The sequence below is a fragment of the Mirounga leonina genome, unplaced genomic scaffold (genome assembly GCF_011800145.1).
Source record: "Mirounga leonina isolate KUSES-001 unplaced genomic scaffold, KU_Mleo_1.0 Mir_199, whole genome shotgun sequence".
NCBI lineage: Eukaryota > Metazoa > Chordata > Mammalia > Carnivora > Phocidae > Mirounga > Mirounga leonina.
In genome coordinates this window covers 13,202,022-13,217,937 of record NW_023270498.1, presented here as the reverse complement: position 1 = coordinate 13,217,937, position 15,916 = coordinate 13,202,022, and the positions used below count along the sequence as shown (strand labels likewise).

At 38.7% G+C, this 15,916-nt stretch overlaps 1 protein-coding gene across 3 annotated transcripts in view; it reads left to right on the top strand.

Moving 5' to 3' along the window:
- CDK13 (cyclin dependent kinase 13) overlaps nt 1–15,916 on the top strand; it is a 121,305-nt gene that overhangs the window by 18,813 nt on the left and 86,576 nt on the right. For all 3 annotated transcript variants that reach the window (XM_035026521.1, XM_035026519.1, XM_035026522.1), the window contains exon 2: nt 8,941–9,603. In XM_035026521.1, the coding sequence (XP_034882412.1) occupies nt 8,941–9,603 (663 nt within the window). The remainder of the gene's footprint in view (nt 1–8,940; nt 9,604–15,916) is intronic.

The following is a 15,916-nucleotide window of genomic DNA, read 5'->3' as shown; positions in this document are numbered from 1 at the left end:
CAGTGGTGATCGTGTTAAAATGGAGATTCTGAATCAGAAGGTCTGGGTTGGGGCCTGAGGTACAGCATTTCTGCCGAAGTCCCAGATGAGGCCAGTGCTACTGATTTGTGGCCCAGACTCTTTGAAATATGATCTAGAGATATGGCATGGATAGCATTATACAAGAGTTAGCCTTGGGTAGGAAGAGGAACACCTCAGGTAAAATGTGAGGTAGATGGAGATAAAGATTAAGCTTGCAGGCAGGAGACATGCCTGATAATTTTTGTGTTTTGTGTTGTTTTTCTGCAAAATAGAAGTCAAGTGTGATGTTAAGAAAAGACCTTTGGAAATTGTTACCTTGGTAGAAGGGTTTAGAATAGCTTGTGAAGGTTTGGAATAGCTACTAAAAGGAGAAGGAAGGTGAGTGAATTTGGGACATGTAATATTTGTTGAACAGTGAAGATTAATTCGGGTATAGTGTCTGTAGAAATAATTGGAGCAGGGAGAGACTAGATATGAAGATTTTTAAGATGATAAAGTAGCCGTGAGGGGAGATAATGAGGTCTGAAACACAACAGGGGCCTTGAGAAATAGGAGGGTGGGCTAGGCTAAATAATGGCCCACCCAAAGATGTCCTGGTGAACCTGTGAATATGTTACCTTACATGACAAAAGGGACTTTGTAGGTCTGATTAAAAGAGGGATCTTGAGATGGAGAGATTATCCTGGATTGTACATGGGTGCCATGTAATCACAAGGATCTTTATAAAAGGAAGCAAGAGGGTCAGCAGAGTCAGAAAAGACCGTGTGAGGATAGAAGCAGAGGAAGAGGAAATGTGATCAGGGAAGCAGAGGTCCAGATTGTTGGAAGACTGAGAGCCAAGGCATGGACCTTTAAAAGCTGAGAAAGGCAAGGAAACAGATTTTCCCAAGAGACTGCAGAAGGAACAAAGCCCTGGTGATGTGTTGATTTTAGCCCAATGAGACTGATTTTGGAATTTAAACCTTCAAGAACTGTAAGATAATAAATTTGTGTGGTTAAGCCATTATAAATCTGTGGTAATTTGTTACAGCAGCAATAGGAAACATGCTTAGAAGCGTGGATGTAAGGGAATGTAAGGTTAGAACTGATAAAGTGAGACAGTTGATGGGATGTGGTATGGGCATCAGGAATCTGGGAAGATTTCTAGTCTGGGTAAATAGGTGGAGGGGAGTGGTGAAATTAAAATTACAGAATTGCAAGGAGTAGATGTTAGAGGAAGGTGTTCATTTTGCATTAAGTATGGCTTAGGGTGAAGGAAGATCTGAAGCAGGGAGATGAATTTAGGAGGCTGCCATAGTACTTAATTGAAAAATAAGGTAATTGAGCTGTTCTAATACCAATATATGGCAAATTATATAGGAATATTTAGAATTTTGACTGAGAAGGTAACAAAAGGGATAATTGAGAAAGGTTTTTGAAAAAGTGCTACTACTTTATTTACTGTTTTTCAGTTTAGAAAGCATTTTTTTCCTAGTTTTATTAAGATATAATTGACAAAATTCTAATGTATTTGAAGTGTCAACTTGATGATTTGATACATGTATATATTGTGAAAGGGTTCCCATAAGCAAGTTAAGTAATACATCCATCATCTCGTAAATTTCCTTTTTTTGGGGGGAAGGTTAGAGTTTTTTTTTTTTTTTTTAATTTCAGTTATACAGTATTATCAACTGTAGTCACCATGTTACACTTAGATCCTCACACCTTATCTTATAAATGAAAATTTGTATCCTTTTACCAGCTTCCCCCCTTTTCCCCTTCCCTCTTAGCTCCTGGAAATCACCCTTCTATCCTCTCTCTGAGTTTGACTTAAAAGATACTACACATAAGTGATACCATGCAATATCTGTCTTTCTCTGGCTTATTTCACATGGCATAAGGCTCTTCAGGTTCATTTGTATAGTCACAAATGGCAGAATTTCCTTCCTTTTTAAAGCCTGCGTCGTATTCCATTACACACACATAGACACTCACCACGTTTTGTGTATCCATTCGTCTGTTGATGGACACTTAGGTTGTTTTTGTTCCTTTGCTATTGTGAATAGTGCCGCAGTGAATGTGAGAGTACAGGTATTCTCTTTGAGATAGTACTTTTCATTTCCTTTGTCTTATATACCCAGAAGTGGGTTATCTGGATCATTTGGTAGTTATATATATATATTTTTAAAGATTTTATTCCTTTGACAGAGAGAGACACAGCAAGAGAGGGAACACAAGCAGGGGGAGTGGGAGAGGGAGAGAAGCAGGCTTCCTGCCAAGCAGGGAGCCCGATGCGGGGCTCGATCACAGGACCCTGGGATCATGACCTGAGCCGAAGGCAGATGCTTAACGACTGAGCCACCCAGGTGCCCCGTAGTTATATTTTTAACTTCTAGAGTAATCTCCATATTATTTTCCATAGTGCTCTGTCACTTTCCATTCTCACCAGCAGTGCACAGGGGTTCTTTTTTCTCTACATCCTCCCCAGCATTTGTTACTGCTTATCTTTTTGATGATAGACATTCTAGCAGGTGTGTGGTGATATCTTTGTAGTTTTGGAATTTCATTTCCCTGATGATTAGTGATGTTGGGCACCTTTTCAGATACCTGTTAGCTGTTTGGATGTCTTCTTTGAAAAAATGTCTGTTCAGGTCCTTTGCCCACTTTTTAATTGGGTGTTTTGTTTTGTTTTGTTTTGTTTTTTCGCTATTTGAGTTGTAGGAGTTCCTTGGATATTTTGGATATTAACTACTTACTAGATTTGTGGTTTGCAATTATTTCTTCCCATTCTATAGGTTGCCTTTTCATTTTGTTGATGGTTTCCTTTGCAGAGCATAGTTTTTTAGTTTGATGTAGTGCCACTTGTTTATTTTTGCTTTGTTTTGTTTTTGGTGTCAAATCTGAAAACCATTGCCAAAACCCATGTTAAGGAGCTTATCCCCTGTGTTTTCTTCTAGGAGTTTTATGGTTTCAGCTCTTGTGTTTAAGTCTTTGATCCATTTTGAGTTGAGTTTTGTGTATAGTATAAGATAGGGGTCCAATTTATTTTCTTTCTTTTTTTTTTTAATGTGACTATCCAGTTTTCCCAACACCGTTTATGAAGAGATTATCTTTTCCCCATTGTATATTCTTGGCTCTTTTATTGAAAATTAATTGGCCATATACATATATATGGATTTATTTCTGGGTTCTCTACTGTGTTTCATTGATTTGTCTTTTTTTTTCCCCCCCAATGCCAATACCGTACTATATTGATTACTATAGCTTTGTGATACAATTTGAAATCAGGAAGTGTGAGGTCTCTAAATTTGTTGTTCTTTCCCAATTGCTTTGGCTATTCTGGGTCTTTTGTGGTTCCATATGAATTTTCGGGTTGTTCTTTCTGTTTCTGTGAAAAATGCCATTGAAATTTTAATAGGGATGGCATTGACTCTATAGATGGTTTTGCATAGTATGGACATCTTAACAGTACTAATTCTTGTATTTCATTAGCCCAGAATATCTTTCCATTTATTTGTGCCTTCTTCAGTTTCTTTCATCAGGTTCTTTCACTTCCTTGATTAAATTTATTCCTAAGTATTTTATTCTTTTTGATGCTGTTATAAATAAGATTATTTTCTTTCTCTTTTCAATAGTTTATTGTTAGTGTATAGAAACACAATTGACCCTTGAAGAACACAGGTTTGAACAACGTGGGTCCACTTATACACAGATTTTTTTTTCAATAGATAGACATATAGTACTGTAAATGTATTTTCTTTATGATTTTTTAAATAATATTTTTTTTCTAGCTTTTTGAAGAATACAATATATAATACATATAATATACAAAATATATGTTAACTGACTATTTATGTTACCTCTAAGGGATCAGGTCAACAGAAGGCTATTGGTAGTTAAGTTTTTGGGGAGTCAGAAGTTAAAGGCGGATTTTCAGCTGTACAGGTCTCGGGCTTTCCTATCCTGCAACTTTATTGAATTTGTTTATTCTAACATCCTTTTAGTGGTATCTTTGGAAGGGTTTTCTACAAACAGAAAATTTTACCTCTTTCTGATTTTGATGCCTTTTTTTTCTTTTTTTTTAAGATTATTTATTTGAGAGAGAGAGAGCGCGCACACACACACATACCTGGGCGGGGGGGGGGGTCGGGGGAGTTGGGCAGAGGGAGAGGGAAGGAAATCCTCAAGCAGACTCCCCATGGATTGGGGAATTGTTGCAGGGCTCAGTCCCAAGACCCCGAGATCATGACCTGAGCCAAAATCAAGCGTCGGACACTTAACCGACTTGAGCTACCCAGGAGCCCCAATTTCTCGTTTTTAAAAAATATTTTTTTTTGCCTAAGTGCTCAGGTTAGTATTATGTTGAATAAAAGTGTTAAGAGTGGGTATTGTCTTGTTCCTGATCTTAGAGGAAAAGCTTTCAGCTTTTCATCATTGAGTATAAGCCTTTATTTTGAGGTATGTTCCTTCTATACTCAGTTGTGTTTATCATGAAAGGATATTGAATTTTGTCAAATGCTTTTTCTGCATCTACTGAGATGATCATGTGATTTTTATCCTTCATTTTGTTGATGTGGTATATCACATGTATTGATTAGCATATGTTGGATGATCCTTGCATGGGAAGCGTTTTTATATCCTTTTGGGGAAGGTAATCAAAAAGTTTTGAAATGGGTATAACTGCTATTAGCATATGAAATAAGCAGGGTAGTGGCACCTGGATGGCTCAGTCCATTGGGTGTCTGACTTTTGATGTCAGCCCAAGGGCTCACAGTGGGCGTGGAGCCTGTTTAAGATTTTCTCTTTCCGGGGTGCCTGGGTGGCTCAGTCGGTTAAGCGACTGCCTTCGGCTCAGGTCATGATCCTGGAGTCCCGGGATCGAGTCCCGCATCGGGCTCCCTGCTCGGCAGGGAGTCTGCTTCTCCCTCTGACCCTCCCCCCTCTCATGTGCTCTCTCTCTCTCTCTCTCATTAAAAAAAAAAAAAAAGATTTTCTCTTTCCATCTCCCTTTGCCCCTGCCCCTTCCATCTCCCTTTGCCCCTGCCCCTTCCCCGCTCACGTGTGCTCATTCTCTTTCTCTCTCTCTCAAATAAAATAAAATTAGAATACTTTTTTTTTTTAAAGATTTTATTTATTTGATAGAGAGACACAGCGAGAGAGGGAACACAAGCAGGGGGAGTGGAAGAGGGAGAAGCAGGCTTCCTGCGGAGCGGGGAGCCTGATGCAGGGTTCGATCCGAGGACCCTGAGATCATGGCCTGAGCTGAAGGCAGACGCCCAACAGCTGAGCCACCCAGGCACCCCAAAATACTCTTTATCATATATTAAATTCCCGTATCAAAAGAAAAGAAATGAGCAGGGTAGAGAAACTAGGCTAAAAAATGTTGAAAATAGTGGCTACTGTATCAGACACAACATGTATAGAACACTGTCATTCCAGAAAGTTCTTTCTGATAGCACTGTTCAGTATTGTTTTATATAAAGGCTTAGATCTTATTATAGTAAAATTTTTAAGAATCAGCGTTTGCTAATTATGCACCATTTCAGAAGACCTGGACTCTTGGAGAGATTGCGTGATACTGTTGAGTGAATAGTACACCATGCTCTCTTTCTAAGGAACACTAACCTGATTAACAATGAGCACTAACCAGTTGAGTTTCAGGATACTGAGTTTTTAGTGTGGTTCTGCTTTGTGTTATATGAATTTGGAAACCTTAGAAACACAGAAAGTTCTCTTAACTTCTTAAAGAGATACTATCATTTCATAAAAACATTGGGACGCCTGGGTGGCTCAGTTGGTTGAACGTCTGCCTTCAGCTCGTATCATGATGCCAGGACCCTGGGATCGAGTCCCGCGATGGGATCCCTCCTCGGCGGGGAGCCTGCTTCTCCCTCTGCCTGCAACTCCCCCTTCTTGTGCACGTATGTGCGCTCTCTCTCTCACAAATAAATAAAATCTTAAAAAAAAAAGCTTAAAAAAATTAAAAACAGATAAACAGTTAATATGTATTCACTGCAGATTCTACAGTATAGAAATATTAGAAAAAAACATTTTTAGAAAGAAGAAAAATCTTATCTTTAAAAGAAGGACTTAGGGGCGCCTGGGTGGCTCAGTTGGTTAAGCGACTGCCTTCGGCTCAGGTCATGATCCTGGAGTCCCGGGATCGAGTTCCACATCGGGCTCCCTGCTCTGCAGGGAGTCTGCTCCTCCCTCTGACCCTCCCCCCTCTCATGTGCTCTCTGTCTCTCTCATTCTCTGTCTCAAATAAATAAATAAAATCTTTAAAAAAAATAAAAATAAAAGAAGGACTTGTGGGGCACCTGGATGGCTCAGTTGGTTAGGCAATCAGCCCTTGGTTTTGGCTCAGGTCATGATCTTGGGGTTGTGAGATTGAGCCCCAGGTTGGGATCTGCTCAGTGCAGAGTCTGCTTGTCCCTCTCCCTCTCTCTCCCCACTCTCACTCATGCCCGCCCTCTGTGTCAAATAAATAAATAAAATGTTTGAAAAAAAAAAAAAAAGAGGACTTGCTGTCTACCAAATCCATTTCAGTTCTTTTACTGAAACTTCATGATATAATTCATTATATAGTCTTAGAGATGCACTTCTTTCTTATCCTTATAACTTTGTATGGCTGAAGAATTAGGTCATTAGTAAAAATAACCTAAACTTGAATTTTGTGATTATATTTAATTTTAGGTTCCCAGCCCATGTTATGAACTGTAAATATGTCATTGACATTTATTAATAAATATTTACTATTAGTAAATATGCACGAGAGAATGCATGTTTACTAGGACATGAAGTTAAAAAGTTAAGGAACTTTTGAAGAGAAAGAGAGGAATTGGAGAAGAATGGAGGAGGGTATGTCTTTTAAGTTTTTGCTGATAATGCTTTTCCAGATTCGCTCCACAAAAGAATAATTTAATAGGGCAGAGGAGTTAATAGTGGTGGGATTTTACCTGATATATTTTTCTCTCTTTTCTTAGGTGAAACTTAGTGGTCATAAATCTCTCAGTTAAATATAATTTATGTGTCTGTATGTATTCGGTGACCAGAATCTTGCTAGTGTGGGAAAGTTAATTTAACAAAAGTTCTGTGCTATTACCTCTGATGACAAATGATAGTCTCTTTGCTTTCCTCCTGCTCTGTACCTTTCTGCTGCTCTAGAAGATGGTCAGACTTGTTTTGAGGTCTAAGAGTGTGAAGGGAAAAGAAATAAAAAATGTGGCTGAGGGGCGCCTGGGTGGCTCAGTCGTTAAGCGTCTGCCTTTGGCTCACGTCATGATCTCAGGGCCTTGGGTTCGAGCCCCACGTTGGGCTCCTGGCTCGGTGGGGAGCCTGCTTCTCCCTGTCCCTCTGCTCATGTGCGTGCTCTCTCTCTGTATCTCTGTGTCTCAAATGAATAAATAAAAAAATCTTAAAAAAAAAAAAAAAATAAAGGGTACCAACAGTTTAAAAAAAAATGTGGCTGAGTATTTCATTTTATGACATTTTTGTCATAAAATGACAACTAAACTTGTCTAAACTAAACTAAAGTTGTCTAAGATATTTACCACTTTATATTTAACAAAACATTTCCTCGCAGCCGCCTGGTGACCCAAGGTGACCCAAGCCTTGGACCAAGGGGATGCGGGGCATACCCCTCACTGTGCCTTTTTTTTTTTTTTTAAGATTTTATTTATTTATTGGACAGAGAGAGAGACAGTGAGAGAGGGAACACAAGCAGGGGGAGTGGGAGAGGGAGAAGCAGGCTTCCTGCTGATCAGGGAGCCCGATGTGGGGCTCAATCCCAGGACCCTGGGATCATGACCTGAGCCGAAGGCAGATGCTTAACGACTGAGCCACCCAGGCGCCCCTGTATTATCTTTTTAAGTAGGCCCCATACCCAGTGTGGGGCTCAAACTCAACGACCCTGAGATCATGACCTGAGCTGAAGGCAGCCGCTTAACCGACTGAGCCACCCAGGAGCCCCAAAAGATGTGTCTGTTAAGGTTAGCCTCCTTTGGCACAGAGTTGGGCAGAAGATTGGAGGAAGAGGGTAGTGGCAGTAAGGTAATTACTAGTACAACTACCGATAAGTATGGGATTGATTTTCCGTGACATAATATTTTAGATTAAATTTCTAATCTGTAAACTGTAGGTACTTCACTGGGGTTGATGTGAGCATTAAAATGAGACATGGCAAACATGTCAAAGTACTATCATAGTGCCTTTGTCTGGTATTTGTTTTTAGTTTTGATAAGGTGTGGATTTGAAAACTTCGGCTTCCTTTCACATGGTGCTGTGCTTCATTTGTTTTATAGAAATTTTGGTTGCCACCATACTTTTAAATATATGATAGTTTTTGTGGTTTCCAGTAATTTTGGGGATGCAAATTACACAGTCACCATTAAGTAGTTTCCAAAATTTAGAGACTCTTTGTATTTACTGTCTCGTGACAGGCATTTATCTTTTTCACTCTTGCTTTGGACAGAGCACTACTGACTTCTGAACTTGTGGGGCAAGGATGCTCTTCAGGTGTAGAGATGGGCTCCCTGTTGAATGATTGGTCAGGCTTGACCCTGCCACTGCTACCATTGGTGTGTCCTTGTTGCATACTTCTCTTTTCCAAGACAGCAGGGACACCTTATCACACTTTTTCTCCTAACCTTATAGTATTTCTCCTCACAGAGATTTACTTTCATCCAGTCTCACCTTTGAGCATTCATAGGCTAGACCAAGATCAAGATAATTAGTCTCTTTTCAGGACAATTATAGCTACCAGACAATAATCTGCTTAAAAGCATTTTCTGTTTTTAAAAAATCCCCCCACAAACTATATGATGATGTTGAAATTAAATAAATTTCTGTTTGATTTCGCAGGCTTGAGTTCGCAGTTTTTATAAATTTCAAACTCAACTTTTCTGAATTACTGACTAAATGTTCATTATTTTCCACCAGACGTTCTGCCAAATCCCGAAGCAGAAGCCCATATTCATCTAGGCATTCAAGATCCCGTAGCAGGCACAGATTGTCTAGATCCAGAAGCCGTCATTCTAGCATTTCTCCTAGCACACTAACTCTGAAGAGCAGCCTGGCAGCTGAGTTGAACAAGAATAAGAAAGCCCGGGCTGCAGAGGCGGCGAGGGCTGCGGAGGCGGCGAAGGCTGCGGAGGCTGCGAAGGCTGCTGAGGCCGCTGCCAAAGCTGCTAAAGCTGCCAACACTTCTACGCCTACGAAGGGGAGCGCGGAGGCCGGGGCCGGCGCGTCACAAACCAACCATGTGAAGGATGTGAAGAAACTCAGAACGGAACATGCACCTTCTCCCTCAGGCGGTGGAACTTTAAAAAATGACAAGGCAAAAACGAAGCCACCTCTTCAGGTAACAAAGGTGGACAATAACTTGATTGTAGATAAAGCCACCAAGAAAGCAGTCGGAGTTGGAAAGGAGAGTAAATCTGCTGCTACAAAGGATGAACCAGTATCTCTTAAAGAGAAAACCAAACCACTTACACCGAGCTTGGGAGCCAAGGAGAAGGAGCAACAACATGTGGCTCTGGTGACCTCCACGTTACCGCCGTTACCTTTGCCTCCCGTCCTGCCTGAGCATAAAGACACCGATGGGTAAGCGCCAGAAAGTGTTGTCACTAATAGTTGAAAGAAAGACAGACAAGTTTGAAGTGGGAAGTTACCTGACACCCCCCGCCCCCACCATAGAAAGGTTCCAAAAAAGTCATAAGTAATTTATCTTTATTATGTACACCTTAAAATGAAGCACATTGCTTGTAGGATGACAGAATTATAGTTTAAGAATTCCAGGAAAAACTTGCTGTTGCCTTGGGATATACAATGTATATTTCAGCTTGGGAATTAGAAATGCCCGTACCGTGTTTTCTTTAGCTTAGTATTCCTTAGTGACTCTCTCAGAAACAGGACTATTTATGAGAAGACTGTGCCCTGGGTGATACAAAGCAGGTATATTGGTTATTTCTAGGTTTCTTCAGCGGTCTTAGAAATTTTATCACTCTGGGTAGCTTTATGAGTTTATCATTTTTTAGACTTTTCTTGAATCTTTTTAATTTTTTGTAATTGGAGATTAATTATATGATACAGGAAACCCATAATGTGTTTGTTTTCCTTTAACATGTTTACAGATTTCTATTGTGAATCTTGGGGGTATGAGGTTTTTTTATTTTGAAACATTTTATTTTTTAGAGGATGAAGATAAGTGAGTGTAAAGTAAATGCAGTCCTAAGAATATTTCTGAAATGTATGCTAGGATAGAAGCATCATGCTACTGTGTAATATCTGTCTGTTAGACCACTTAACCTTTTTCATTTTTATTTTTATGGAGAAATTAGAGCTGTTTTCCCCTCATTTTCTGTTAAAGAACAACTATATGAGCAGTTCTCCTAGCTGACATCTTTATAGAATTTGAAAACAAGTGGATAAAAATGCTGTGTGGGTAGGTCTTTCAAGTGCTCACTTTGGCTGGCATTATGAAAATTTTATAACTTAAAACAAAAAAAATCGTAATTCCTGTGTTTCATGCCCTCTGTGTGATGTCTTTTTTCTGTAATCAAAAATATTGCCAAGAGATCTCATCTAATATAATCAGGTATTCTCCAGTTATACCACTCTAATTATGGTATTTACAGGTTTGACTGTTCTCTAGGAACACTGAAGGTTCATAACAGAGTAATGATTTATAATTTTGATGAGTCTGGGAATGGGCTCTCCATCACAGAGGCATGAATGCAGAACTGAGTCACTTCATTAGTGAGAGAATAGCCCAGTTGCCAAGAATCCAGTAATTCTGGGGGCACCTTGGTGGCTCAGTCAAACATCTGACTTCGGCTCAGGTCATGATCTCGAGGTCCTGGGATGGAGCCCCAGTCAGGCACCCTGCTCGGTGGGAGTCTGCTTATCCATCCTCCCCTGCTCCGCCCCCACTCGTGCTCTCTCTCTCTCTCTCTCTCTCTCAAATAAACAAGTAAAATCTAAAAAAAAAAGAAAAGAAAAGGAATCCAGTAATTCTGGGCCAGTGAGCCTCGTTTTCTACTTTATTCTTCATACATGCTTTGGAGGTAAATTTTTGCTGGTGATATTTTCAGGAACTCAAGATAAGTGCAAGTGAGTGCTTAAGGAGGGTATTCTTTGTCCATCTGTTTTTTTGTTTTTTTTTTTTAAAGATTTTATTTATTTATTTGACAGAGAGAGACAGCGAGAGAGGGAACACAAGCAGGGGGAGTGAGAGAGGGAGAAGCAGGCTTTCCGCTGAGCAGGGAGCCCTATGCGGGGCTCGATTCCAGGACCCTGGGATCATAACCTGAGCCGAAGGCATACGCTTAATAAGACTGAGCCACCCAGGCGCCCCTGGGTGTCTGTTTTTAATGAGATGGTGGTACATGTCATGCTAAATTGACCCACCTTCTTTTCTGTCTCTTCTGCTTTTCACTTCTGTTGTGTCTCTGCTCTTCCATCTTTGAATGTGTTTGTACATTTCATGAATATAGAAGTTTTTAAGACCCCCTGGGTACTACTACTAATATGTGTGGCCAAAGATCGATTCAACACCAGTCACTCTTCTTTTTGATGCTCTAAATGTTCTTGGCCAGTGGGAACTCCTTTAAGCTGACTGATTTGTCCTTTTGACATGACCCACTTGTTTTCTTGTCTTCCTGGCCAAGTAATATCTTTTAGGCTCACTTTGAACTTTGCTTCTCTTCCAGACCTGGAATTTATTATTCTCTGAAAATCATAAGGTAGACTGTTAACTATATGCTTTCATATAATAAATTGTTTTATTTTTTAAAAAATATTAGGATCCGGGGCGCCTGGGTGGCTCAGTCGTTAAGCGTCTGCCTTCGGCTCAGGTCATGATTCCAGGGTCCTGGGATCAAGCCCCGCATCGGGCTCCCTGCTCGGCCGGGAGCCTGCTTCTCCCTCTCCCACTCCCCCTGCTTGTGTTCCCCTCTCTCGCTGTGTCTCTCTCTGTCAAATAAATAAAATCTTTAAAAAAAATAAAAATAAAAATAAATAAATAAATAAAAAATATTAGGATCCCACTATGCATAATACTCCTTGACTTATTTTTTTCATTAATGTGTTGGAGATCTTTCCATGTTGGTATATAGATAGGTTCAATATTCCTATCTATAGTAATGGATAAATCATGCTCTTATTAACTATTCAGCTATTGATTAAGGGATACTTAGATTTATAATTGCTTGCTATCAAACTCTTTATATTAATATTTTATGTATATGAGAGCAGTTTTTGTAGAATAGTTACCAGGATAAAGTATATACATTTATTTTTTAATTTTTGTTATTTTTTAAAGATTTTATTTGAGAGAGAGTGCAAGCAGAGGGTGAGGGGGTGGTGCGGCAGAGGGAGAGGGAGAAGCAGACTCCCCGCTGAGAATGATCTCAGGACCCTGGGATCATGACCTGAGCTGAAGGCTGATGCTTAACCAACTCAGCCACCCAGGCACCCCCAAATTGTACTTTAATAAGACTGTTACCAATTTATATAGTCTTTAAAATATGTAATTATTTAATTTTGCATTTTTCTGATTATTGAGATACAGCATCTTTCAAAATACTTGTTGGGTACTTCTTTTTTCCAGTGAACTACTTGTTCATATCTTATGCTAGCTTTTCCTTAATATTGTTTTCCTTTTTCTAATTGATTTGTGGTTGCTCTTTATGTTAGGGATCTTGATCTTTGCTTATCAGAGTCTTTTGCTTGTCTTTGACATTTATTTTTTTTGTTTTTGGCTATATGTATGTTTTTCATTTTTAAATCTAGTCAGATCTAATCTTTTTTTCTTTATAACTTATGGGTTTATAAAGTTAAAAAGATTAAGTCGAGTCACACAAATTTGTTTTTGGTTATTACATGACGCAGAAAGATGCTCTCCCCCATCACCCTGTGGACTGATAGATCCAGTTTCTAACATCATTTACTGAATAATCCATAATTTGTGGTGCCATATATAAAAATTCTTACAGATACCTGTATTTCTGGACTCTCTCTTCTGTTAACATGTTTTATAATTTCTTTGCTAGTACTTTTTTGTTTTAACTTCTTTAGATGCATGGTATATTGGTTCTCAAACTCAGATTTCTGCTATAGGGGTAGGCAGGTAATACAAAAGTTGAAGGGATGGAGTAAATTACTGATTAGTGAATAGCTCTGCTATTCAGTCTCAGCTTCAGTGCTGCTGAAGCTTACATAAATTTGGGCCCCAGTGTTGCTAGAGCTTTTGATTTTTTTTTTTTTTTTTTTAGGAAGCCTGAAATCTGAATATTAATGTAAATCTTCTGAATTAAAAATATTGGCAATTTAATTCATAGTTTTTAATAAAACGTTGGGTAGACCATAATACATATTCCTTGACTTCAACCAGTCTTGGGCTTCTGGTTTGGGATCTTTTAAAATAGGTTGACCACATGACAGGGCAAATCACACTTATTCTTTTTCAGAAATTTTTGGGCAGAATTTTGCTTTTACTCTTAAACAGATTTTATAGTCAGTCTGCTTGTCAAGTTATATTAAAGTTGTTTGGGACTCAACTGAATGTAGTAGATTTATTTGGAGACTGATAGCTTTACAATATTACAGTTTTCCATACAAAAACATGGTTTCTTTCTGTTCATTCAGATCCAGTTTTATGTTCATCAGTCATATCTTTTAATTTTCTTCTATTGATCTTGTACATTTCTTGTTAAGGCATTTTATTGTTTTTGTTGCTATAATACACGGGAACTTTTAAAAATCATACTTCCTATTTGGTTATTACAAGTAGTCAATTAAAATAATGATGTTTTTAATTATATAGTGTCATTCTTAGAAAGTTAGTATTTCATTTCTCTGAAGTCTGGGAGCCTTGCTGAATTTGGTAGTTCATGTAATACTCTAAGTAAAGTTAAGATTTTTACTTTTTTCCTCTAGAAATGTTGATTTGAATATTCAGACAAATGAGAATTTTTGACTAAAACCTTACAAGTAAAAGACTGCAGTTTTCTAAGTAAATTATTGGAAATAGGTTTCTTTTCAGGCACAGTTCAAGTGGTACCTTTTTTAGAAAGAAGCCTTTACTGTCTTTCAATCCTGATTTAGTTACCCTTCAGCTACATTACTCTAGGAACCCCTTTGTATAGTACTTTATCTTGCTGCTTATTTAACTGTGTTATCCGAAAGACTATCCATAGCTCCTTTCTGAGAGGAGTTCTATCTTAATGTATTTGTTGTTATTTTTGCTGTTAAACTCCGGTGCCTTACCTAATACCTAGCACATAGAAGCATAATATCAATGTGTTGAATGGACAAACATTAATACTGAAAAGTGAGCTGTGTGATACTTTTTTTTGTTTTGTTTTGTTTTGAGAGACTGTGTGCATGTGCCTGTGAGCATTGGGTGGGGCAGGGTGGGGCAGAGGGAGAGAGAGAATCTTGAGCAAACTACCTGTGTGGAGCCCCATGTGGGGCTCAGTCCCACCACCCTGAGATCATGACCTGAGTCGAAATCAGGAGTTGGTTGCTTAACCCACTGAGCCACCCAGGCACTCCCATACCATTACTTTAAAAATAAAACTGCAAACCAATTTCCTTTTGAGCATATTTTCTTTGTTAAAGAACTTCTGGGGTGCCCAGGTGGCTCAGTCATTTAAGCCTCTGACTCTTTTTTTTTTTTTTTTAAAGATTTTATTTATTTATTTGAGAGAGAGAGAATGAGAGAGAGCACATGAGAGGGGGGAGGGTCAGAGGGAGAAGCAGACTCCCCGCCGAGCAGGGACTCGATCCAGGGACTCGATCCAGGGACTCGATCCAGGGACTCCAGGATCATGACCTGAGCCGAAGGCAGTCGCTTAACCAACTGAGCCACCCAGGCGCCCCGCCTCTGACTCTTGATTTTGGCTCAGGTCATGATCTCCGGTGGTGGGATCCAGTCGTGTTCAGTGTGGAGTCTGCTGTGGGTTCTCTCTCTCCCTCTCCCTGTGCCACTCCCCCTGCTCACTTGTTCTCTCTCTCGTGAGTGCGCGCTCTCTCTCTCAGATAAATAAATAAAATCTAAAAAAAAAAACCCTTCTAGTGAGTAACACGAGGTTATGAAGAAAAGGCACAATTTTATTATAGTTATTGGTAAATGCTTTTTATCAGATGGTATTAAAACATGCGTTTGTGCAATAATATTGATGTTCAAAATGAATAGAAGTTATAATTAAAATGAAATGATTTACTTTGATAATGTCATTTGTAATTTGTGACCCCAGTGGTTTAGTCTCACTAAACTTTTTCATTGTGGGACTCATAACTGCTATGAAACTGTGAAGATTCTCTTTCGAGAAATATCTTATTATTAAACAGATTTTTTAGTAACTGGGAGGTTTAAAATACTCAAATTTCCTAGTTAAGATACACTTTATGCATTCAAAAAAGTACAAAACTAACTGAACTTAAATTTTTACCTGTAATATCAGTAAGCTAGAACCTTAAAAAATTTTAAAAGAATCATTGTTCAATTTAAGAAAATTAGCCCTGAAAAGGGGCAAAGTTAAATTAGTTGTTTGTGGTTATTTAAATGGGCAAGATAAATAATAGCATGTAGTATTATTTCGTAAGAAACCTCTTTATGTCTCTGCAATAGAGTCAAACAAAGTGCTATCACAAAACTAATGAATTTTCCTGTGAAGCATGACAAGTTAACTTTTTTAGTATTAATTTACAGTTTTATAGTAATTCTGATTATATCATCTTTAAAAGTATACTTTTTTTTTGCACAGTTCTAGATTTGCAGAAACATTATAATGGTACTACAGAAAGCCCCCATATACCCTGTATTTAGTTTCTTAATTTTTAACATCTTACATTAGTATGGGACGTTTGTTAACAGTGAACACATATCAATACAGTATTGTAACTAAACTTC